The 27501-nt window shown below is 40.5% G+C and overlaps 1 protein-coding gene across 1 annotated transcript; it reads right to left on the reverse strand.

Annotated features, from left to right (window-relative positions):
- Window positions 1–7749: 7749 nt before the first annotated feature.
- On the reverse strand, window positions 7750–8220 carry LOC124141640 (ankyrin repeat domain-containing protein 50-like). Its single transcript, XM_046509672.2, has one exon. The coding sequence runs from the start codon at window positions 8218–8220 to the stop codon at window positions 7750–7752; it is 471 nt and encodes a 156-aa protein (XP_046365628.2).
- Between the last annotated feature and the right edge of the window lie 19281 nt (window positions 8221–27501).

The raw sequence follows: 27501 nt of genomic DNA on the forward strand, positions 1-27501 counted from the left end.
CACTGGAGTAAAAAAAGTTAAAGTAACACTGCTATAGACCCGCGAAGATTCCGGGGTAGAATAGGTCCCATGGTTGCCGTAAAAGGTGACTATGCTTGTCGTAAAAGGCGACTAACGGGATCGGGTGGTCACGCTCGCTGACTTGGTTGGCATGACTTGGCAAGTCATCGATCCCAATTGCGTGGATCGATGCTCATGATATCAATCACTGGATTCTCTTGTCCAGACTCGATTATTTACAGACCGCCGTCATCTAGCTGGAATATGTCTGAGTGCGGCTTTAAACGAAAAACCAACACTATGACAATCCAATATGACCTTGTTGGCTTGATTGTTATCTCTCAGAATTGCTGGCAAGATTCCATACTAGTCTTGTATTGTGTTCAGTTACAGAATTTATTCTCCAGATCTGCTTTACAGATTACAGGTCTTGCTTCAAATGAATTAATTTTAGTACCAAAAGCTAATACATTCACTAAAACATTATTTGGAATCATAGCGGAAACTTTATTTTCGCAACATAGAACAAGTACGTTTTCGTATCAAAGGTGTCACGTTATACAAGTCTAATATATCTGTCATAATTTTGTAAGGATATGAGATAAAATGACAGTGGACGATATCACAGAACAGGGAATTTCCCCCAGATTTAAAACTGTGCATTTGTGTGCGTGATGTGTGCTGAAGTTTAATTTAATTTGAAGAGGAGGGGGTTAAAACGTGCAATCCCGATACTCTTCTTACTGTTTGCATGATATTTACCTTTGTATTGTTCAAAGTATTTAATTTGAAACATGGCCGTTGGGCAAAATCGAAGCCAGTATTATTTTATTGAAATGGAGACAACATACCTGGCTGATCAGAAATATTTCTTTTTAAATTTCAGCAACAATAATTTGCAGCACAACTCCATGGAATTTTTTTTTATATTTTGCCTTAGTTAAACTATGCCAACCACATGGTGCCTGTGTTGCACTTGCGTATGCATATGTCATGAAGGCAGCATTGCTCCGGCCTCTGAATTACCGAGATCGTATTTGACAAAGAGTGAGTGGGTGATTTGAGTTTTTAACGCCGCTTTTAACAGTATTCCAGTTACATTGCGGCGTGTCGACTTAATGTGGGAGGAGAGCCCGAAGTAATGCAGATCTCAGACGTTTACCACTTCGGTGAAACCCACGAGCACGGGTGTGGTGCTGACAATCCTAGAAACATAAAAACCGTGAAGATTCGGGGTAGAAAAGGTCTTCAGCAACCCATGCTTGCCGTAAAAGGCGACTAACGGGATCGTGTGGTCAGGCTCGCTGACTTGGTTGATACATGTGGATAGATGAGCGTGGATAGATGCTCATGATATCAATCACTGGATTGTCTGGTCCAGACTCGATTATTTACAGACCGCCGTCATATAGCTGGAATATTGCTAAGTGCAGCGTTAAACCAACAAACCAACCTAGAAACATAATCGGGGCGAACCGGGATTTGAACCCACAATCATAGGTGCCCAAGGGACGCAACTCTGCATAGCGAATCGCGGCGCCTTATGACCCCGTTACCCTATCAAAAACTTTGATAAAAAAAATTGGTCAAACACCATTTTTACCAAGTGTTTGATAGTGTAACATGCCGTCAAAAACTTGGACAAACTTTTGACGGGACTTTGATGGAATAGAAATCGATGCTATTTCTCGTCAATCTCTGATCAAAGTTTGACGAGATGTTGCAAGAATTAATTGATTTGTTTCAACAACGAGCAGCCATTCTCGGGACCAAATATGACTTTGCCTACCCCGACGCCGCCTTCTCAAAATGGCAATACACAAAACACATAAGACAACAGCAAACAATTCTTCGTCAGTTGCATCCACCTTGGCAAGATAATTCCTACTAAAAGAACTTGGTCAAAGTTTTTGATAGGGCAACGGGGGCTTTAGAGGACTGGGCCACCCGTGCCCCCAATTTGACAAAAACAACAGCCAGCCCCTTTAGTTATTAGACTTTAGCCACAATGCCGTGACGTCATCAGCAGTGTGACGTCATTGTCATTGTACATCAGCTGGACGACCCTCGGCTCAGTGCAGCGTGAGGTAAAAAAACAGTTTGTTGTCTGTTTCAGGATTAATACCAAATTTACGACATACAATTAACACAGAATATATTACGAGGTGCGATGTTTACATACCAATCACACATCATCTATATTTATACTCAGTTAACAATGGACCGATCCAGTCTGTCAATCAAAATTGGCACATGCGTCAGTTTGAGCCAATCAGAAGGCCGGGCGCGCTTTGCGGATTTGTCAGACTTACTTCCGGGGTCATTCGGGTAGCCTAGTGGTTAAGGCGACACCCGGGAAGCGACGTGGCTACGGTTTGTGCTATTTTCACTTGCGACAGCCTTTCTATGAAGAGATAGGACCCATAAAGTAATGAATTACCTGATCCTATTCTTGTGAAATGTAATCATCCCTTCAAGGTAAGAAAGAAGAGGAACATTTCGTGAGAAGGAAGTGAATTACTGAAATATTTTGACAGATTGAATTAAAAAGAAAATCTTAGTTGATATAAGAAAATTATTGGTTTAGAATTGTTTGCAACATAAGTTATTCACTGGTACTGGAAACTTAATGATATACATTTTAGTGAATCAATATAACTGTTAAAAACGATTATAGTTGGTTTGTTTGTTGTTTAACGCCGCACCCAGCAATATTCCAGCTATATGACGGCAGTCTTGAAATAATCGAGTCTGGACCAGACAATCCAGTGCTTGATATCATGAGCATCGATCCACGCAATTGGGATCGATGACATACATCAACGAAGTCAGCGAGCCTGACCACCCGATCCCGTTAGTCGCCTTTTACGACAAGCATAGTCGCCTTTTACGGCAAGCATGGGCTGCTGAAGACCTATTCTACCTCGGAATCTTCAAGGGTCTCGAGACAAAGGAACACCTCAAAGTCCACCTAACATGTGCACATGTCATTGATTTGAATGATCCTCAATGGCATGGATTCAGTTCAAAAAGCTCACGACCCGTGAAGTGTCGAGTCATTTTAATTAATTTACTGGAAATAATAGCAAGTTTTTTTAATGAACTCAGAGTTACATGGTCAAGTAATGATCTAAATTATAATCTAATCAAGTTATTGATAATTATTCCAACGAGTTATTTTATTGATGCCGTATAAAAGTATGATTATTATGAATTAATTGCACTAACGAACACTAAATGTTTGATGGTACAATATCCACCTGATATAAAACTTAGCTTGTTGTCTCTTTCTATAGGACATAATATTAATAAAATCTTTTTAAATAATATATTATTAAAAAAAGATAGTGTTGAAAGTGATTACCTGTATCATAACGCATGATATTTATTATAAGATACAAAGAATTTGTAATAACAAAGGCAGTATTTCTTTGTCACCTCTTGATCAGGCATTATCCAGAGTGCCTGATCAATTCTGATATATAACTGTGAGTGAGTGAGTGAGTGAGTGAGTGAGTGAGTTGGGTTTAACGCCGCTTTTAACATTATTCCAGTTATATCGCGGCGTGTCAGCTTAATGTGGGAGGAAAGCCCGAAGTGATGCAGGTCTCAGACGTTTACCACTTCGGTGAAACCCACGAGCACGGGTATAGTGCTGATAAACCTAGAAACATAATCAGGGCGAACCGGGATTCGAACCCACAATCATAGGTTTCTGGCGTGCCAAGGGACGCAACTCTGCACAGCGAATCGCGGCGCCTTAGACGACTGGGCCGCCCGTGCCCCCTGTGAATATTGAAATGTATTTAACCAAAATTGTAATTATTTACCTTGATTTGAGGAGATTGTCAATATTTGATAATTAAGTTTTGGTTATGATTATGTTGAGAATAGGCTTTTATATTTACTTCACAGTGATTTTGCTGTTTTCAGGACAATTTCAAGTGGTTTGTTTATCTTTTGATATGACTTTACCCAATTTTAGAACAACTTTAGGACATTATTAATGACAGTCAGTCAGTGACCTAAAATAGGAACTGGTCTGAATCCCTGTTTGTGTGTATTATTTTATTTGAGGAAAAGTCGTGTTCACACCAGTATTTGCGAAGCATACTTGGGATATATGTTTAAATATCTAATGAACTCCAGGTGTCCAGCAACCTGATATTTGCATTTAAATCTATGTTGTTTCATGCAGAAGTAGGTGAGGTGAAATGGGGTTTAACGTCGCGTCCAAGATTATTGTAGTTATATAGCGACGTGCATGTACGTGTGTGTTTGTGTGGCTGCTTGTATTAGTCCGGACTGATGCCGATTTATAGTGCTAGCTCACTGAGATACCACGCCGCAGTTTAACATGAATACCCCACTCAGACACAGTATACGGATCCGAGCTCCGTCCTTGTTTTAGCCCATTAATGCCTAGCGCCAGACAGAGTAAGGAAAAGTACCATCTTTTAACGTCTTTTGGTATGACGCGGCCGGGGATCGAACCCCGGACCTTCCGCTCTCCGGGCGGACGCTCTACCACCAGACCACGGATTCGATCTCATGCATAAGTAATACTTGTTACTTCACATGTGATTTTAAAAATGTTATATATATTATTTGGTGTTATGTCCTATAGGCATGTGGTTTCTGGAGCAATAAAAGAATTATTTCTTCTTAGTAAGTAACAGTCATGATGTCAAGAGGTCATTTTCTTGATTAAAGCTTTGAACTTATGACATATATAAATCTTTGGATTGCATTTAGAAGTGATACATAATAGGAAGATAGTGGTGGTCTTCCTCATAATTAAGAAGTTGACATACATAAATTCTCTTCCTAATGAGATATTTGTTGTACTTAATTTACATGTTTAGTTGGTAACAGTTATAATTCTTGGATTCATGACAAGTCTTTTGAATAAAAGATCATATATGAATTTTAATTTGTGTTGTAAATTTTATCAATGCAAGTTAATTGATGGGAAGTACTGCAGATCCTGCCTTCAGATACTTTTACCATCGCAGGTTTCCCTTTTCTGGAACATGGATCCGATTGATTTGATATAACCATGGCAGTTACAGGTGCTCATTTTATCTTGGATCCTCTCAATGTTTTCAACTGTTCTCACATCCATGTACCTAAATACTGGCAGTTTATTAAGTCCAATATTATGGAAGTGTGACCACGGATTTATGTCTAAATTTAGAATTTCAAACTAAGTGCCCTTGGCAAACAAATTGGGGAAAAAACTTATAATATAATTTCCTTACATTCTGCATTATTTTAGGATGGCATAGATATGTTAAAACGTTGGAAGAGGGACAGTTTACCGACATCTGATGCAGATTTGGGGCTGAATATCAGCCTCTGAGCAGGTCTAGATTTATTCCAGGTGACATGCCCGACCCCATGTTCCCGATGCCAAATAAAATAGATCTATATGTTATGATTGATTTATAATATAATAAAAACCAATCTACCAGTGAGGGGAAATAATGTACTGCTTTGATTTTATCAACTATTTCTTTATGTTTATTCATTAAAAAGACCCACTAACTCGATGCCGTTCAGGTTATATTGGTTTTACTTAGAGCACCAGACACAAATACGTGAGCAATGTAATTGTTGACAATCTATTTATTGCTGAGTGCCATTTATAGATATCAACAGGATATGTAACTCATGCTTGTGTTTACGGTTTCCAGTACTGTCCATACACTTAAATTACGATGTAAAGTAAGAACAAAATTTAGTTACTCCGCCCTTGGATAAATAATATATTATTGACATGCTGTAAATTGACAATATAGTATGCTCTGCCTGACATGAGTGCTTCGAAGTAGTGCACGCTTCTAACTTTCAGCCATGGTGACTTCCTCATCGACCGATACACCATTACATCGGACTTATGACTCATTCTCACCCCCGATATGCAATTTGACAACTAAAATAGAACCCAAAACAGATCATATATGACTCTATTTAGATATTTTTGACACACGACTGGTAACAAAGCATTCTGAGCCAAATTCATCGCCCGCGCATTCAGGTTTCGCCGGCTGTGACGCCATAGCGAATAGCCAGTGGTTGTCTCCCCAAACGCCGAAAACGAGGACGGCATCTTGTGGACGGCGCTTATCGGTCGGGACTGGATCGGTCTATTGTCCAATTGTTCCAATCATAACAAATGACAAAATGTGCCACAATCTTTTACCAAGATGTATTCATCTTCAGAAACAAAAAAAAACCCAGTTTTATCTTAAAACTGAAATAATATAATGCGATTGTTTCAAAATAGGACACATAAACCATAATTGAAACACTGTTTGAAGATCAATGTACACAATGTTCAAAATATTAATCGTGTCACCTAGACAGACACACGTACACGATACAGTTAATATCACAGGGGTACAGAAAATGTCAGTATCGGTTGTGCCCACCACGTGCATCAATCACCGCTTGACACCGACGACCCCTAGATGCAATCAAGTTGTCAATAACACGCTGTTGGATGTGCTGCCATTCATGCTGAAGTGCATCAAGAAGCGCCGGAAGTGTTTGGGGCGGTGGATTCCTTCTGCGAACGCGTCGATCCAACTCGTCCCACAGATGCTCAATCGGGGACAAATCTGGTGACCGGGCTAGCCAAGGTAATGTCTGGATGTTGTTGTTCTGTAAGAAGTCCTGACAAGCACGTGCAATATGCGGTCGAGCGTTGTCCTGCTGGAACTGTCCGCCATGAACGTTGACGTGAGGAAGAACGTAAGGCTGTAGATTCAAGTCTCTGTAACGCACATATGTCAGTGCACCTGGCACATGCACGAGAGGCGTCCTACCACCGTGATGAATTCCGGCCCATACCATGACACTCTGTAGACACGTGCGCGCCCATCAGCACGTGTGAGTAGGAAACGGGACTCGTCAGTAAACAGTACATTTCTCCACCTTGCACGTGCCCATCTAACCAACCCTCTGTTGGCACCAAAGCAGACAGTCCGCCAGGTGACGTGGGGTCAATACATGACGTCGAACAGGTCTTCGTGCAAAAAGTCCAGCCTCCCTCAGTCTGTTGCGTACCGTTTGAACTGATATTCTGCGTACCCCAGGGATCTGTGTGGTTGTAGACGTGGTTGTGGTAGTGCGGTCTCTGAGGTGTCGCAGCCGGATGTATCGATCTTGTGCTTGGGTTGTCACCCTTGGTCTTCCTGACCTTGGTCTGTCGTCAACTCTGTTGTTGTTGTTGTATCGGGTCCACAGTGCGGAGATTGGATACGCCAAAGTGCCTGGCCACTTCTTGCTGAGTTGCTCCAGCTTGTAATCTCCCAATGGCGTTGTTCCGTTGAGCTGCATTCCGTCTTGGCATTCTGTCATCGCCTCTACTGCAGTTATAAGGACTGTGTGATCAGCCGTTGATGTGGATTTTTATACCCATTCAGCAGGGGGCCTGCATGCCTAAATGCAGGATCCTGTGCTGCACGTTTTTTACAGGCGGTTGCGTTTGGATGAAACTGTAAAATTGATCCCCAAACGCTACGTTTATGTGCTTTGCATGTGTTTTCGCGAATTATAGACACATCATCTTTCTGTTTGACTTATTTGGTTCTCATTTAATGTAATTATTTTAGATATTTGGCAAAACGTGGTTTTACATCTATGTCAAGTTTCCTTTTTTGAAGAGTATATAAACAACATGAGCGACGACGCCACTATCGGTACCAACAGTTCGTCACTGTCTACACAAACACTACATTGACTTCAGTGAGCGCCGCGGGACACCAGCAGTCTCACCACACGGCGATATCCCTTCTCTCTCGCTATGTCGGCCGCAGTCCGCCCTTTCTTGTTCCTGGCGTCGATGTCCACCTCGTTCAGAGACAGGAGAAACCTCACCGTGCTCACGTCTCCTCCACGACAGGCTAAGTGAAGGATAGTGTCACCATAATCGTCCACCAGTGACAGGTCAGCTCCTTTAGTCACAAGGAGCTCCACCACGTCTCTGTATCCGGGGTATGCTGCCGCCATAACCGGTGTCCTGTTCTTCATTCCTCTACTCTTGTTGAAGTCCACTGCGTTCAGAAACAGGATATACTTCACCGTCTCAATCTCTCCTCCATAACAGGCTATGTGAAGAATGGTGTCACAGTCATCGCCCACCAGTGACACATAAGCTCCCTTACTAATAAGGAGCTCCAAAATTTCTCTGTATCCCTCCTCTGCTGCCTCCATCAACGGTGTCGTGCCTTTCAATCCACAGTTGAGGATGTTTACCCGTCCCTGACAGGATCTGCCTCACCGTCCTCAGGTACCCATGCTCGCAGGCGTTAGGAGGTCGCGGCAGACTGCTGTTGATGGAGACATCAATATTGTTCACACCTCAAAGTGCTGATACGTTACACGAACATTGATACACCAATGCACACTTCCAACATGTCTGACAACAATACAACGATTAAAGAAATGACGACAGATGGTTCATGTAATTCAGGATGATGTATAACATGTTTAAAATCTTTCTGCTGCATCAAGTGGTTGTATCATTATTCTCTGTTTGACAGGAGTCAACTTTTGTTGACCTGAGCTTTATAAGATGATAATATCCGTACAATTGCTGTTTGAAATTAGTAGAATAATATGACATTACACTGGTTTTATATCAGCATGTTTGTTGTTTTACGGCGTACTCAGCAATATTCCAGCTATATGATGGTGGTCTGTAAATAATGGAGTCTGGTCCAGACAATCAATTGATTGACATCATGAGCATCGATCTACGACAACGCAACCGATTCCCCACGGCTTTGTACATGTGCTTCTTACTTGTAGAGACTGTTGGAATGAAGGGTTAATGAGTAAGTTACCATCTGCTGGGTTCTCCCACCTACCCTATGAAGCAGACGTTTGTGTTGTCACTGGGAGCAGTGAGACCCTCTCGCTATGGCTCGGATGCTGACTCGGGTCACTCGAGGCTGAAACACAGAATATGCTGTTCAGAAAACTATATATTACACATACGCATAACATACTGAACAACAAAAGTTCCTGCGACATTGAATAAGATTTAGTGCAAAGTTATGTTTTTTTACCAAATCTGAAACAGTTTCGGTTTGCAACAGATAAAAGACTCCTGTAAGTGTTCAAATGGTTTAATTTGCCACACTGACTTCAGAAAATGCGGTGGAACACCCAAGTAGGTATAAACAAACTTTATGCTATAAAAACCAACAATAGGGTATACCTACTTTGGTTGCCATTTGAGACATGACGAAGTTATTTTGCAACGATGTCGTACTGGACACAGTCGATATACCCACGAGTATCTTTTAAAATGTGAGGATCCTCCATTCTGTGTCCCGTGTGATGAGAGAATCACAGTCAAGCATATTTTACTTGACTGTGTTGATTTTTCTCTCATAAGGGACAATTATTATCATTCAACATCTTTAAAGGATCTTTTTTCTATAATATCAGTGCTGATTTAATTCTCGGTTTTTTAAAAGAAATACTATTATTTTATAAATGTTGAATTGTTTTAGAATATTTGGATATTATTGTCAACTGAGATGTATGAAGGCGGTGCCACTCAGGGGGTTAAAGTAGTGTAAAATTATTGTCCCCCTGACAGTGGCACATGAGTCCATCTATATAGAAGTAATTAATATCAACTAGTGTTTTAACTCCTTGATTGTATTTTGATTTTTAATATTGGTTAATATTTCGTACAACCACTCGTTACCAAAGTGATGGCATAAATCCTGCTGGAATCATGCAGGAATCAAAAGCACTCTAAGTCCCCATGATCCCCAGTTAGGTGGTCTTAGCTTTGGTTATTAGTGGTCTATAGCCATGTTTTAATTGATAAGACTTCATCTATGTATAGCTATATGGTTTTTAAAAATTATGATCTGGTTTGTTTTATTAAAAACTGTGATATACCTTACTATTTTTGTCGACAGATATTTAAAATCGAATACCTTGTTCCCATCGCTATATGACTGAAATATTGCCGATGCGATGTAAAATTTAACTCACTCACTCACTCACTCAGAAAATGCGTGATTTCATAAAAAATATGAACATGCCAAAATGTCAATTTACAAATCAATAGCGTGTGTCCACCTCTAGTTGCGATGCAAGCAACACATCTTCGTCTCATGGAATGGACCAGGCGCACAAAATCCTGTGGGATATCTGTCCATATCTGCTGGAGCATGTTTCGTAGTTCCTGGTGTGTCTGTGGAACACGTGGTTGACGTCGGAGGCGCCGATCCATCGCATCCCACATGTGCACGATTGGTGAGATATCAGGGGAGCGAGCCGGCCAGGGGATGACATTCACGTTGTTTTGTTGAAGAGAATCCTCAACAAGTCGCGCAATATGAGGCCGGGCGTTGTATTGTTGAAAGGTGATGCCTGGGCCATGACGACGCAAAACCGGTAGAACAACGCGGTAGCGCTGTCCATTGCGATTTCCCTCTACCACTATCAAACGGGTCTTGCTGTAATCACACCCCATACCTATAACGCTGCCGCCCCCGAACCGATCTTCTTCCATGACACAATGATTGACATAACGTTCACCTCGACGTCGGTGCACTCGAATCCGTCCATCGCTGTGGCTGAGGTGAAAACGAGACTCGTAAGTGAATAGAACTTCTCCCCACTGCATGGCCGTCCAGCGTAGACGCTGTTTCCACCACTGTAGACATGCTTGACGGTGGTTTCCTGTCAAAATGGCGGGTCTTCTGGCGAAAATCCCTGCACATCTGAGGCGCCGACGTACGGTTTGTGAACATTTTCGAAGGCCAGGGATGCTTCTTGCAGTCACTGTTGCTGGCTGGAATCGATTTCGTAGGTGTGTTGTTCGAATCCAGTTGTCTTGTCGATTATTGGTTACGCGTGGCCTGCCACTCCGAGGATGGTCTCTGACTTCATTCGTCTGTTGCCAACTTTGCAATAAACACCAAAAGGTGTTTCTGTGGGCGTTTAATTGTCTGGCAACATCATGTTGACTCGATCCTGCTTCAAGCATACCAATGGCTCGCAGACGCTCATTTTCGGACAGGCGTGGCTTTTAGTAATGTTGAATAATTGCGTAATTTTGTTGTTTTTCTGAACCGTTGTCATCAGCACGATGCTAAACAATGCATATGGAATCCCGTTAACGCACATGTTTTATACCCATTCTTGGGTAGTGAAATGCATAGGGCTTGCATAAAAGTCAACTTTTGCATGGAATACTTGCTTTTTCATGTAGCAGTTACGTTTTTGTGACTTGATTCTACTACAATATTTAAAACCAAACTTTACTGGTTTGAAAAATACACTAAAATATTGGTGTCACAGGATCTTTTGTTGTTGAGTATACATTCTGGCCAGAGACAAGTTCTTGCCATTCGACAAATATGTTGCCTTTTAAAATATTCACTGATGAATTTGATTTAAATACATTCGTTATAGTGGAGGTGTAAATATAAGGTAACTTAGTGATTGTCAAATTCCTTAAAGTAGATTCAGATTGTCGTTCATCTATCCCATGCATCTATGTCGCAAGAAAAAACACTTCCTTAATCCAATTTCTAAAGTTTGAATCAAAGTGTATTATGTTGCACACTGCCTTTGTGATAATTGCTGAGATATATTGCTTATCTTTGTTAAATGTTGTAGTAACTGAATAAATTGTTACTTTGGAACATGAACAAACAACATTTATGAACATTTTTGCTACTTCAGTGAAATCAAATCAAATCAGATCTAAAATACAATAAAAACAAGATTATTTGAGGATAATGCTTTAGCAGAAGTAAATGCTGCACCATTGCAAGAAAAAACACAAAGACTTGAGTTGGATGTAAGGCAACAGGTTTATATACAGAAAAGTACAAGGACTGGAGAAACGCTAAACACGGCTGACTGTCAACCCAAAGGTGCCCGGACAGAACAGCAAACGCGGCTCCGAGGGTACAAACCATACGGAGCCAAATGATGGGACCCCCCAGGGAAAAGCGCATAGGGGGTCTGCTGTAGGCTCTACAACCACCATTATGCAATAGGGCCTAGAGGGTATGCCTCAAAGACCCCCAAAACACCAAAATCAATACTCCCAGCCCAGAAGTGTTACGCCACGAGATGTGTCTATACACATCTCCTCCAATACTTGTACTGTGATAACTGTTATATTGGTTATGGTGTAGGAGATTAATTAGCCAAAAACACCTTACTTTTTACTTCAGTATCTGCCATGAAGTGCTGAAAAGCCTCTTGTAAAGTGTTCACAAACAATGCATTTCCCACTTCAGAAAGATGTACGCCATCATGGCGGAAAAATTCTGTTTCAGACATGGTAAGCTTGTTATAAATACAGTGGCCACCCCAATGCAAAACTGCTTTGAACCCAGCTCGGTTCAGTCGACGTCGAGCCCTCTCTATTGCCTTTGGATTGAGTGATAGAGTGAGTTAAGATTTAACGTCACATCGGCAGTATTTCAGCCATATCGTGACGACCTTTGGATTGACAACTCCATGCCAGTATAACCGTGGTAGCAGTTGAGTCAGGTAGTAGATGCCATCAGTAACATTCCAAACAAGGGAACCAATATTCTGGTCAACAAAATCATTTGATCCCAAATGCAAGAGTATTAGACTTGGGGGAGGTATACGGCCTAATTGTGTCTGCACGACTTGCAAGAGTTCTGACCACTTCATGCCCCGCTTTCCAAACCAGTGAAATCGTAACCTTAGATTGTTTCCCAGTTTCAACCTCAATGATTGACGATGAGCCAAATAAATGAATGAGGAGCCTATTATCCATACATCTGGAAGAATAATAATTATTTATGAATATCAAATTGCCTGAAGGTATTGACTGTGCATCCAAAGTTTAGAGTCTAATGTAAGTTGAGTACACCTTAGACTTCCATCGACCCCACAACTGTATTGTCTCCGATGACACGCCTATTTTGGCGGCAGAAGTGGCAGCTCCAATGCAGAACGAGTGTGACTTGAACTTTACATGGGTCGAGTCCCATATATCTGATGCATTTGGAAACCATAGCTGCAAACTGGTATCTTGTTAAAGGTTGACAGTTCCCATGGCAAAACGGAAAAACCAAACCCGCTGGACGAAGTGCAAGGTATTGCTTCATTGCTTTTAGTTTGCATTTTTCACTTGCATTACCTTGGATGTGGAGCGAGCAACTCCTTGCTAACTGATCTGTCTTTGACGATCTCACGGTTACTTCTAAAAATGTCCTCTGGACTGTGACATCTGAAATCCTAAGACATCTGAGATCGTTCCAAATGAAGATGGTCAGTCTAAACCATCTCGCCAACTCTCATGAAACCGAAAAAGGCCAGAAAAAAAATGCAGTTGTAAACAAAATAGCTTCATATGGAGAACAGCAAAGAGCATTAAGAGCTTGAGGCATCTTAATCAATTTGGAATAGGTAATTGGAGCCCTGCCGTCCCTATGACCCTTGAGTCGTTAGGAGCCTTCCAACATCTTTCGGACGATTAAATTGCTTGTGGTATCTCGCAATCCTGTGAGTTTATGTTGGTAGCTTATTGCTGATAGGTGCTGACACTGTCAAGTGGGCCAAACCTTTCAGTGACAAAAATGCAATATATGTTGTTAGTTGACCTGACGGTGCAGGACAAAGATAATGAAAGTTGAACTGTTGTCGAAAGTGTGAAAAACTGGTCAGTGCTCCCTGGTAAGCCTTCCTCGTATTGTGTGAAATAGCCGTCACTAGTAATCGGTATACCTCTCTTCCACAATCTTCCAAACTGTTTCTGGTATAACAGTTGCCGCCAAATCTGCATCTGAAGCCAGCTGCCGGAATTTCTCTAACTGAAAGCGTGAAAGTGCATCAGGATGAACATTCTTTTCCCCCTCAATGTACTCGCCCCTAATTGTGATATTCAACTCCAAACAACACAAGACAAGGTGCCTATCCAAAGACATGACTGGATCTGAACTTGAGGTCATCTTGTTAATAATCTCGACTACTGCCTGGTTGTCAGATGGAAGTCATAAAGCCCTGCTGTAGCCAATGATTGCGCCAAGCTCCACAGGTCCATGGACTGGCAAAATAAATACCAAAACCTTTGCCTTGACCACCAGCATTGTCAGTATAAAAACTCCAGATCAGCATTTGAAAACGTTGATCTCATTATGGAAACTACATTGAACTCCTTCAAATTCTCTGCCAAACTCTTAGGTCACTCTTCATGTTCTTTGTCAATCTTATGTGGTTGTGAGGCTTCCTACCACATGTTGCATTAATAATTCGTCGGAGGAAACATCTGTCTGATGGAACTGCATTGCACAGGAATTTAAGTAAACCAAGTAACGACTGCATCTCCTTTAATCTAACCTTTTAACGTGTCAAAATATGATCTATAGCCTCTAACGAATGAGATGGCTTATCTCTGGCACACACGCACACACATGTTGATTCATCAATAAAATCCTTTACGCTCTGACCTTCTGGAAAGATAGGTGGTGTATTAATCTATAATCTCCTGGAGCGCTCTTAGGGACCAATCAAGCGTGAAACCTTAACATATGGTATAGGAGCTTAGTCTGTTATACCCAAGTCCAACTCTTTTTGGATTTTTAAATGTGACATTAGATGATTATTTTAAACAAATTTGAGATTTCTTGCCATTTCTTGCCAGAACGTACCACTGTACCATCATCTCCTAGCTTGAAGCCATATTTGAAACCACTAATGAGAAACTGAGCCTGATCCGGAAAATGCTTGGCCATTCGTTCCATCACCTGTGTCTTGACTTGTGTTCGACCGAGCTTGTATAACTCTGGAAGGAGTGCTGGCTGATGTACATCTGCAGGCTGGATGGGCATCGCTTCCACATGCGGAACAGCTGTGTCGGCACTTGCACTTTTGTCTAAAACACTTGCTATGATTAAAAGTTGTTACACGTGTTGCTTGCCGGTCGACTCGTAATTTGCCCTGAAATGTGCTGATGTGTCGTTTTTGTATACCAGAAAACCCCAGAACTTAACTGTTGATGGTAAGTGTCTGTACAAAAAACATCCACAATTCCACATTCAAGTTTCCCTATGGTAGAGACTGGTCACGAGCCTGGCGAAGACAACATTGTTCATCATAGGTTCTCCATCCCAAACCAGTATAACTAGACGCTGCTAAACGGACAGTATTCATGTGTTTGAGTGAACTTGTACCATGTCCATCCTGCGCAGGACATAAATACTCATGTTAGTTGTGAAAGCTGTTGTCCAATCAAAAATGTTCTGATTCTCTTGCCTTCAGACTTGGGCCTCAACTGCAGCTGTCCATCTGTACTGGTGAATACTGCCGAAGTTGTATATAATTCATCAAATCCCTGTCTGGTTTAAGCAAAACTGCGAAAATTGATGTACTCACCATTCCATAGTTGTTGTTTTTTGGGTTTTGGGTTTTGTTGTTGTTGTTTTTTAATGCTGACAGGAACATTACAACCCAGGTGATCATACACACTTTCTGTTGTTGTAGGCGGTGGCATATTTAACATGTCAACATTTTGAAACATGGGAATGAATTATGTTGGGCAATTGGGTTACTAATCATGCTAGGAGCATTGTTATGATACTGGGATTGAGGGACATGATTTTCAAATTCCGGGAGGATACATGTGTGAGTTAACTAAAGGGTTATATGCATAAGGCCTATTGGGATAAAAAACAATTTGCAACGACTCACCTCCTGAAGGAGTAGTGGTAACAGGCGTTATCGTCGATAGCCTCTGGGACCACGTGGACCTCTGCTTCGGCCACGCTGCTGCCGCCATTTTCCCTGTCTCCATGAAACGCACTCTCATAGCTGCAGTTGTTACTGAAAATCTTGATTCCATCCCCGAAACAAAATTGTCCATTGTTTGAAATACTTTTCCATGAGGATAAGTAAAGCTATAACGTTCACCACAATAATAACTAACGCCACAAAAACGAGTATTAGAACTGTTTCTTTTAACGTAAGTTTCCGCCATTTAAAAAACGTGTTACCAGTGTGGTTGTGTGGATGAAAAGAGGATGTAGCAACTAAATTCAGCTGCAACATGGGTTACTTCCCTTTGTTTAGAGCATGTGAAGAACAATTCCTGAATAATACACTGATAAGGTGCCTTGCACTATTAAACCAGCAAGAGTAGCTTCCCTTGCACTATTAAACCAGCAAGAGTAGCTTCCCTTTGACCGTGGAACACAAATGCATGGGGAGCACGCCCCTTGAATTGGAATAATGTAAGATTACCAAAATAATGCATTTTATTAATTAATAATAAAATTAAATATGGGCAGTCATAACTGTATTGGAACACCTGATGAGCTCTTACACCAGATACCTGCTCACAATTACAAATTATGGAATGATAAGTATTTAAGTTTAAATTAATTAATTGTGGGAGGTTTTGTTTTGACAAGGAAATGACCCCCTCAAGTTGTTGTGGTATTGCGTTGCAGCAGAATGTCTATATGGCAAACCTACATAGTACACACAGGTCAAATAGTAAACATTGTTTTCTGATTTTCATTGTTTTCTATGTTGTCCCTGTGTATTTAAATAATACTCAGACATGTGTCTGTGAGATTGAAAATCAATGCACAGCGTTATATATTTTGTCAAGATGGATATGAGACCCACCAGTGTCGTTCTAGTGGGAAACATATTTATTGTGCATTTCACCGTCTATTGTAATGAGAAGATAAAGTCCATTTTACACAAATTGACAACTGTCTTGATGGCTTGTCTATGTCCATATAATTACAGTGTTACAACTTGACACTAGCCTGCTTGCCCGGGGCTGGTACAAATACCTGCAGGCGAGTACAAATGTCCTCTTGTTTTAACATAAACAATTACAAGAGCATTTTATCCTTATCTGGGCTGGTAAAGCTTTTAAGTTCAGTTTTAACCCTTTAAATGCATGCATTATGCGAGCAGAAAACACAGAAATACACTGTAATAAATGTAAGTACAGCGACGACCTATCTACATTAGTAATTGTTCCTAGTGACTTTTCTAGATGTTTTAACACTGAATCTGTTACAACTATTTCTTCTTGAAGCGAAACACCTGGCATGTTACGATATGTCTATGAAAACACTGCCATGGTTTCAATAGTCAAAAATCCCTTTTAACATAAGAATAAACAGATCTTACTGGAAGTCTATGTTTTTTAATATAGGAATATGATCGTTCTGTGGACAAGAGAGCATTATGTTGGCGTAACTAATTATATAAAATAATATTTTTAACGTTTGATGAGGATGACAATGTAATGCGAAACAGCTCTGCTTGACCCTGCGCTTGTGTAACAAACACAGTTGTAGTTCCGTGTCAGGCAAACTCTGTAGCTTTGTTTGTAGCACTGTCATAATTTGAACATACCGAGTAAGGGCGGTAGTACAATCCTCACACATCAGCTAACTATCTGAGACAGAAACTGTTGCCGACACAACAGTACTTTACATGACGTTTGGTTGGAAAACCATCAAGGGTACAAACACGTGGCAATTACTAGTATATGGTGACAAATACGACTGCCCGTGTGATAGGCACCGAATTGTTTTTGCATTTGTCTGTTTTAAATGAGTCAAATTAGTAACAAAAATGAGAATCGTGCACACGTGTTCCACATTACCTTATCATTCCTTACAAAAATGTTGTTGCAGAAATACGTTTGTTCCACATAATATTGCCAGCATATTAATAACAGAAAGCTCTAGAGGCCTAGTGTGCAAACACCCATCGATTTGAAATGTTGTTGGAGACCTGCATTGAATGAAATTGCAAAAGGTATTATGTTGCTGTGAAACCACGTTGGTTATTAATAAGTCGACACCAACAATAACGATATCTGAAATATTGTCTCAAACAAACGATCCAAAATGTATTTTCAGTCTCAGAAAACAACACTTTTTGCCTTGCTTAGTACTTTGGTTTTATAATCATTGGAGCTAAAGCAAAGCCCAATGGCAAATGAGTATAATCATTTCAACGCGTTCGTACTTACTTCATATGTGCACAATTAATAGAAAAGGCTAACAACAGAGTTCCTTGCAGTCAGCCTAGTATCCCTTCCACAGGACCCAGAGATGTCGCGATTAGTCACCTCTCACACAGTCCAGTCAACGAATTACATATGTTGTTCAACCGTTTCATTCATTCGTCAAGTCTGTTCATTTAGTTAAATATATGTCATAAAATGCCATTGAGAAAATATCCTAAATCATTAAAAAACTATTTCCTTTTCCGTATTGATCCTTTGTTTCCAATGGTTGTCCGGCTCCACGTTCTGTCGTCAAAGAACATCTCCTGAGGCAAGGGAGTTAAGTGACCTTATAAGTCCAAATTTCATCCTTGCCGAACTAGCTTGTAATCCAATCAAAACTGCGTAACGAAATCGACATCCTATTGGTAAACATCATGGCGTGTGCTCTGCAGATTTCGGATTTGCAAATCATGTGTACCTTCAAGTATTGTACTACAATCCACGCACACTTGACGTCTGTGAGGCATGGAATTTGAAACTTTTCGTCGATTAACTTGTTTAGATCGTCTTGACCTCGCGCAGCCATTTAGTGTGAGGCAAAATCAAGTAGAGGTGGAATCTGATCTGTCAATACGAGTGACATGGAAGGGACATAACTCGTAATAGCCATTGGCTGCGCTACGATCGAGCCACGAATTTCCACCCAAGCTCGGCAAAGGTGGAAACTGGACTTTTATAGTTCTAGTTCCCTTGCATCGGGAAGATGTCGAAGCCCTTTGAAGATATAGCAATACCGTTACTTTGACGTTTAAATATACATTGTTGTGTTCTTCACTGTTGATGTTATGGTATGATATCTATATAATTATACAAAACAGTATGTAAAGCTCACTGAAATATTTGCATGAAGACATTCTGATATGATTTTTTTATAAGAACGTTTGTTTACAGACAAAGTCCAGGTACTTGATAGGCAAATTAGCTTGTGGGCGAGGTGTAATGCTAATTAAGTCATCACTGTGCCGGAGTGTGGCAACACTGGCCTGACTCCTCGGACTCTGAGAACCGCTGTGCGAATCTCTTTCCATTCATGAATATTGATGAGCAATCCAAAACGCGGCTCTACCCATATTCCACAGCATATGGCGGCAAACCAAATTCTTACAAGCGACTTGACTAGTGTACCGCACATCACATTTGCATTCATTGAGAACTTCTCAACTGAACAAGGAGTTCAAATACTACAGGGAACGTTTGATCTCCACGCTGAAGAGTAAGTGTCTCATTCATTTCAACCATATTGACGATCTTCCACTTTGAGAGGTCACACAGACCTTGTCAGATAAATGTGGTTACAAGCGCTTATATTGACATGAATTCAAAGCCGTATATTATAACATAATAACTTGTATATTAATTTACTATAAAGTAGACATTATATCTTAATTAATCAAGTACTGCCACTTTTCTGCAATATAAGCTGGCTACGCCTCAAATCGAAAAGAACCATTGAAGAACGGAGCGGAGTTTATTTCATGAAAATACTTTGTTCTATCATGACGTCATTCCTGGAGATTCGAATCTGCGCTCGCAACTTGATGACGTTATATATTGGACGACGTTATGTTTGAGAGGGGAGTGTCTCGTGATTTGTTCCCCATAGATTTAGCTGAGCAACGCAGATAAACGCAGTGGCCGAACGAACGCATCCAAAAGTGGGAGAGATTTTGACAGTCGGTATTGTGAGAACAGGTACAGCGTACATTATCGGCGTGAGGATTGTGAGAATGTCCGGGAAATACCACTACCAAACTCACCTGATAATTAAATGGAGTTGTCCGACATTGCCGAGGTCGGATTCTATTCAGGGAGTCTTCATCATTAAAATATGGGAAAATATTTTTAAAGCTTGTACTTTTTATCATCATCCTTAAAGAGGCTGTACATTATAATGATGTCTCATATAAGAAATATATGACTCGTGGTCATTGTTTATCGTACAATAAAACACTGCACTGAGAATAAACTACTCGAGGCTTCGCCCCTCAATGATTATTCTCCCTGTAGTGTCTTTTTACGATAAACAACTGCGCCACTCATAGTTTATTCTCCCTGCAGTGTATTATTGTACGATAAACAACGCCTACTCGTTGTTTATTTCTTAAATAAATTACCTCATGAAATTAAGAAACGTAACAGTATAATCATTGATTGTTCTTGGTGATATGTAAACACAATTATTATAAAATGTTGACCTCTAAACCATGGAGACTGAAATGGGCCCAGTCAGTACGAATCTGGCAACGCCGAGACTGGTAGAGAGGCGCCAGCACTAATGAAAGCAGGTTCTGCTTGTACAGGGCTGATGGCCACGTGCGTACCGTCGCAGGGGCGAACGCACAGCGCCCTGCTGTGTTTATGAGGTCGTTCCATTCGGTGGAGGGAGCGCCACTGCTCACCGTTGATGTAGATACTGACCTATACTTTCACCTAGACCTCCATGTTTGATAACACTGACACTGACGTAGTCACATGTTCACCTTATGTACTGAGCGAGCCTGACACCTGGACCTTCATGTTAGATAACAATGACATGGTCACACGGTCAATGTTATTACTGACCTATATTTTCCTAGACATCCATATTAGAATACACTGACTTGGTCAACTGACGTCCTGCCTGACATTTTAATCACTATCAAGTAGTGCAGATACCAGATGTTCGCGAAAAGGTGTGAGTATCCTGCTCCACCTAATGCAAATAAAGCGACATAACCTTTCCCATATCCAATAGAAATCTCTGCATAAAGCAGAGTCGATTGTACGGTTCCCACTATATCATGAGCATGTGTTTATGTGTAGTAATGATACCAGGTGTTCGCGAAAACGTGAGCGTATCCTGCCCCAGAGGTGGCATCCTTCTTAAACACATGCAAAGACAAGTCAATTGTTCACCTGAAAAAAAACACGGGAACACATGGTACAAATAAAAATATGGAATTGCATCGGACATCATTTTTGTCACTGATGCATCAAACTTGGAAATGTCCTCCACATGTCTAACACAAAACTTTTTGAAAGCTTTGCCGAGGACTTAAATGCTGTAACCTTGATAAAAAACTTCTGAGCAAGAGTCGTATGACGCTCTTTGAAATCTTCGAAGCATAATCGACTTTATCATATAATGGGTAGGTATCTCTGCAGGATAAAGCCAACGGATAAACACGATATCCGTTGGGGTCAAATGCGGATAGAGATGCAAATACCAAAGGCCAAGTTTCGAGTCAGAATTAACCATCGGGAATCTGGATAAACTACTCTGATAAAAGAACAGACTTATATATTGAAAATCAGTGTCTAACTGTGACGTAGCTGAGGCATTTTACAAGTTTGGGTAACTTTGGGGACATAAATTGCAAAAAACATTTTGCGAGGGCACTAGTCCTAGCCAAGCGGAATCAGTAGCCATATCTGTGCTCGTAGACCTCTGCGGCTTGGAACCTCTTCCACAAATTAAAAAAAGCTTGATTTGGCGGACATATGTTTGAATAGTTACCTTGTTTTGTTTTGTCGCTGTGTGTACATCTGACTGCACTTTGTAATGTTACAACAGGACAGACTGTGAACAACGCCTCACCGTGGCCGTGACGTCTCATAGACTAGGGTTAGAGTAGGGTTAGGGTAGCTTCCTTTTGACAAAGGGCAGTTACTCTAGCGCACAGGCCGGGGGATTGCCGCGAAGGGCAAGTAAAAATAATTCGTGTAGGCAATTGTTGTTTTGCCTGTTTGTTGTTTCGCCACTGTATAAAAAGCATGTTTCAGTTGGAACTTTATTGACTACTGTCATTTTCCGACTGACACACTTACCCTGTAATGTAATATATTTTAAGGCGCACATTCCACGAAAACCTGCAATGTTTCGGTAATGTTTGTAAAAAAAGGAAAGCGATTTTCAAGCACAGAATTGAAGCATGACATTATATGATAAATAGGTTATCACGCCTGTGTGTTAGGAGATGGTAATGTCCTGTATTAGGAATAAACAATATGTATTAAGCTCGCCAAGGCTCGCTAAATACAATGTTTACTCCTAATACAGGATATTTACCATCCCCAAACACACTCGCGTGATAACCTTTATATATCTGCAAAGTTGTAAAATGTAAACACCAAAGCCTGGAGCTTCTGGAATATTGCTCGACATGAAGGGAAAGTTGATTATTGGGAAGTTGAAGTCATCCCTATTGTCATACAGTCTTGCGGAGGGTGTTTTGTCTGAATCTTCATGCATAGATGTAAATATGAAACAGACGAGGCGGTCTCACTGGTCTTCTTTATTTCTATTTCAGGTAAGTAAATCAGTGGAAGGGTATTCTCTTATTGATAGTTATTGAATGATATCAGATCACCGATGTACCTGAAGGTTAAGTTAAACTTCTTGGAAAAAATACCTTGTTTTGACAATTCACCTGATCCAACAAAGAACAAATGGTACAACATAGGGAATTGCATCTGGCTTCGATCTCGTCACTGATGCGTCAAATTTGGAAGTGTCTTCCACTTGCCTTCCATAACACTTTTGAAACCTTTACCAAGGCCTTGAATGAACCTTGAACAAACAACTTTTGTGCAAGAGTCGTATGGCGCGCTTTGAATTCTTCGAAGAAGGAGCATGCCAAAATGTACCTCTAAAGTTGTGAGTGTGAGTGAGTTAAAATTTTACGTCACATCAGCGACATTTCAGCTATAGAACATCAAGACAATTTAAACTTAGATGAATAAAAACCTGTCAACGACGGACAGTATAATAAGTAGACTATCACAGTTTAGAAGTAAAACTAGTTGCGAACAATTAAAAGAATAATTATGATTCGACAATACATCATAAAAACGGGCTATAGATCGCCAGCAACCAAAGTTAGGCCACCATACTAGGGACCGTGGGGACTTACAATACTTCTGCTACCTACACGGTTCCCCAGCAGGATTTACACCATCGCTTCAGCTGCTGGCGATTGTATTCAATTTTAGCCACTATTTTAAATCAACAAATATTCTGCGATTAAAAATTACGATAGGAATGACAAACTGAATGATTGGGTCTTCGAGGGCTCAGCCACAAACAATCTAGGTTAATAATTATTCCCTACCATGTCGTAAAACAATAACTATGTACATCATTAATTCTACTTCTTTTAAAAAACTTATTATCAAATGAGAACTTAGATTAAAAAGATCTTTTATGGATGAAACTTTGAAATATTGATCCCTTGTAATGGCAAAATCAATACAGTCAAGCAGTACGTGCTTGACTGTAATTCTCTCATGACAAGGGATACAAAATGGAGGATCCTCACCTTTTAATAAATATTCATATATCTTGAATGGCCAATTCGACATCGTCGTAAAATGACCTCTTCAAATCTGGACTGACAACCCAAGTAGGTGTAACCGATATTTGGCTTAATTTGATGTAATTTATTGATACCTTCTTGGGTGTCCCACTTCTGTTGCATTTGATCTCTGAGTGAGTGAGTGAGTGAGTTGGGTTTAACGCCGCTTTTAACAGTATTCCAGTTATATCACGGCGTGTCAGCTTAATGTGGGAGGAAAGCCCGAAGTGATGCAGGTCTCAGACGTTTACCACTTCGGTGAAACCCACGAGCACGGGTATGGTGCTGACAAACCTAGAAACAAAATCGGGGCGAACCGGGATTCGAACCCACAATCATAGGTTTCTGGCGTGCCCAAGGGACGCATCTCTGCACAGCGAATCGCGGCGCCTTAGACGACTGGGCCACCCGTGCCCCCATTTGATCTCTGATGTATAATAATAATAATTATAGATTTTTTAAAGCATATTGAATTGTTTGCAAAATTTTGATTAATAATATTGTAAAAAACTATGTTTTAAATATGGTAGAATAAATTAACAATTGCAACTGCGATTGTCAGTGGCTGAATCTTCGAAGGGGTAAAATTATTGTCCCCCGGAGAGGATACATACGTTCCATTTCTTTCAAAGTAAATTTATAGCTATCACAGTTTTAATGGCACTATATTTGTTAGTTTTAACTGAAGGTTAATATTGAGGTGAGGTGAAATTGGGTTTAACGTCGCGTCCAAGATTGTGGTGGCCTAACTATGGTTGCTGGCGATCTATAACCCGTTTTTATATTGTGTTGTTGAATTGTTGTTTATTCTTTTATATACTCTCAAACTACATGTAGTTTTAACTAACATCTGTGATATTCTAGTTATTGTACTGTCCTTTGACGACAGGTATTTGACAAATTAAAATTTCTTTGTAATCAAATGTTTGACTTTATCCCGTTACGATATGGCTGTAATATTGCCTATGTGACGTTAAATTTTAACTAACTCAGTCAATGAAACTTCCGAAATTCAGGATCATAATTAGCTGAAGAAGAATGCTTGGCTAAAGTTTCGCCTAATTTATTTGCGATGTCAGATTTCTCTGTTAGTATATCATTGCCATCTTTGAGATGTTTTATGCTGGATTTTGGACCCTTGCCTTTGATTCTTTGATTCATATTCCACACCTTTGATAAAGGTGTGCGGCAATTGATTTTGGTCATATAATTTCCCCAAGACTGACGTTTATTTTGATTGACAGTTCGTCTAACCTTTGCACTGTTTATTTTTACAATATTTAAATTATGGACTGTCGGGTGTCGGGGGAAAAACTTTTCTGCCTTTTTTCAACGCTTTCTAGCCTATTTGCAATCATCGCTAAACCATGGTTTACGAATGTGCGGGTTCACAGAGGACTTAGGAATGGTTTCATCAGCTATGTTTTTCAGCTGTTCAGAGAAGACCTGAATAGGGTCTGGAGCATTTCTAAATGTATCAGGTTGCAGTGCTTCAACACAACGGGTTTGAAATAGTGGCCAATTTGCTCTATGAAAATTCAACCTTGTTGAAGGTGGTACATCAGTAAGGAAAATAGATGTTAGATGTGTGGGGAAATGGTCACTTCCACATAAGTCATCATGAACTGACCAGTCAAATTCATTTAGTAAACTGCCATCTGTAAATGACGGATCCAATGCTGAATAGGTTCCTGTTGCCGGGTGTAAATACGTGTTTGAGCCATCATTAAATATACATAAATTGTTGTTTGTAATAAAATCTTCAAGGACCGTGCCCTTAACGTTGGTATCAACGCTTCCCCACGGAGGGTTATGGCCATTTAGGTCACCCATGATGACACAGGGCTTCGGGAGTTGGTCAAATAGAGACTGTTGAAGTTCAACCTGCTGAAGAGGAGAAGATGGTGGAATGTATAAAGCGCAAAGTGTGAAGGCAATGTGAAATGTTAGCAGGACTGGAACGGTTTGAAGATTGGTGGTAAGAGGAACAGCACTATGAATTATGTCATGTCTCGCCAAGATGGAGGAACCTCCAGTGGCTCTTGCTCCTGGAGGCGAGAATGAGTTAAGGAGAAACAGTTAAGTGTTTTATGATACATGAAGATTTGTGAGCGATAAAATTAAGGAACAACACAAGGGTATAGCGAAACTGGTGGAAACAAATTGAAATAGATCTTAATAAAAAATATTGTACTATACAACTTGCCTGTGCACAAGCGGTTACAACAGAAAGGATATTGCACAGACAACACAAACGTCTTTGACTATTTTGAGTGAGTGAGTGAGTATGGTTTTACGCCACTTTTAGCAATATTCCAGCAATATCACGGCGGGGGACACCAGAAATGGGCTTCACACATTGTACCCATGTTGGGAATCGAACCCGGGTCTTCGGCGTGACGAGCAAACGCTTTAACCACTAGGTATAGGCTGTCCGACCTTTTTATATAAGTTTCAATATATGTATTATGTTTAACTATTGAAAGTCACGATATGGCTGAAATATTGCCGATGTGACTTAACATTTTAACTCACTCACTCACTCCTGCTTGAACAAAGAGCCCGAATGTAAGCTTTAATTGGTGCAACTGTGTGTCCACATATACATTCTCTGCTGGCTCACGTCACATCTCCCATCAAGACAACTCTATTTTGCAAGCATTATTTAATTTCCGAAGACATTTTGAATGAAAGGAATTAAAATGAAATTCGTTTTATAATCATATATAACAATCCTACATCAATTTTGCCAAATTCAATAATTTATACACCCGTATTACATTTCGTTCCAATGACATGGACCATTCAACTAGCTCCCGAAGGTCCTAAAGGAAGTTAAAGTGAATACAATTTTATAGTGTACGTGTATATATGTATATAACTCTTAACTGCATATGATGATCAATTAGCCTCCTTCCTACTTCGAATGAGCACATCCTGAGTCTAAATCAGGAAGGTGACAGACACAATCCTTCTTTGTACAATGCATTATCATTTGTTCTCGTTCAATCTATTGTACTTAACATTTGAAGTCATTGTAAAGTTTCAAGTAGTACTGTAAAGGTGTGGTACTGTGAATGAAATTAGAATATGAATAGTGAACAACAGTCACCATATGGGTTGTACATGTATAACTTGTCTTCCAACGCAACGCCTGTGCCGCCGACACCGGGTGTCATGAAACAAAGTGGTTCCATAAAGGGGCAATTAGTTATGCAGATAATTCCCAGTACCCCCGCGGAGTGTTTGCGTAGCTACGGAGAAATGTTTACAAACATTCTGCGTAGTTCTCTCGTAGTCACGCAAAGGTTTATCAAACATCCTGCGTAGTCCCCGCGGATTCATTCTGCGGAAAGTTTGGGAAATAAAGTAAAAGTGAGTGAGTGAGTGAGTGAGTTGTGTTTGACGCCGCTTTTAACAGTGTTCCCGTCATATCACGGCGTGTCAGCTTAATGTGGGAGGAAAGCCCGAAGTGATGCAGGAAACCCACAAGCACGGGTATGGTGCTGACAAACCTAGAAACATAATCGGGGCGTACCGGGGCGAACCCACAATCATAGGTTTCTGGCGTGCCGAAGGGACGCAACTCTGCACAGCGAATTGCGGCGCCTTAGACGACTGGGCCACCCGTGCCCCCAAATAAAGTAAAAGACTTTTACGTTGTAGTGTGGGTACAACACTTCTGTAAACATTGTCATTCCGTTCTTTACATTAATCATGTTTAAGAATAAGTCTTATCATGGTGTAAACGTTCTTTATATAGATAGCGCGGGTCTTCACACTTGAATTGTGCCAATCGTGAGATTTAGACTTCTGGTCTCAGGTGGTCGTAGAAGAAGTGTGTTTGTTGGCGACATAGGCAAACTGTCCCATTTATACATACTCAAGTATTTTGTTGAATATCAAAAGATAACAGAATGCACATATGTACCTATATCAAAGTTGTATTAAAGATAAAGACCATGCAGAGCACAGGAGACACAGACATTCCATGTGCAGGAAGGGAATTTCTTCCAGGGGGTCCCAACTTGATTGGTACTTTCACATAGAGAACAAGATATGTATTTTTTTCTTCAGGTATGACCCAGTTTCTCTATCACG

The sequence above is a fragment of the Haliotis rufescens genome, unplaced genomic scaffold (genome assembly GCF_023055435.1).
Source record: "Haliotis rufescens isolate VD_foot unplaced genomic scaffold, xgHalRufe1.0.p SCAF_46, whole genome shotgun sequence".
In the NCBI taxonomy this organism is placed as follows: domain Eukaryota; kingdom Metazoa; phylum Mollusca; class Gastropoda; order Lepetellida; family Haliotidae; genus Haliotis; species Haliotis rufescens.

Bases quoted from the DNA above. Each gene is read 5' to 3' on its own strand.
- LOC124141640 (XM_046509672.2), bottom strand. From the start codon at position 8,220: ATGGAGGCAGCAGAGGAGGGATACAGAGAAATTTTGGAGCTCCTTATT.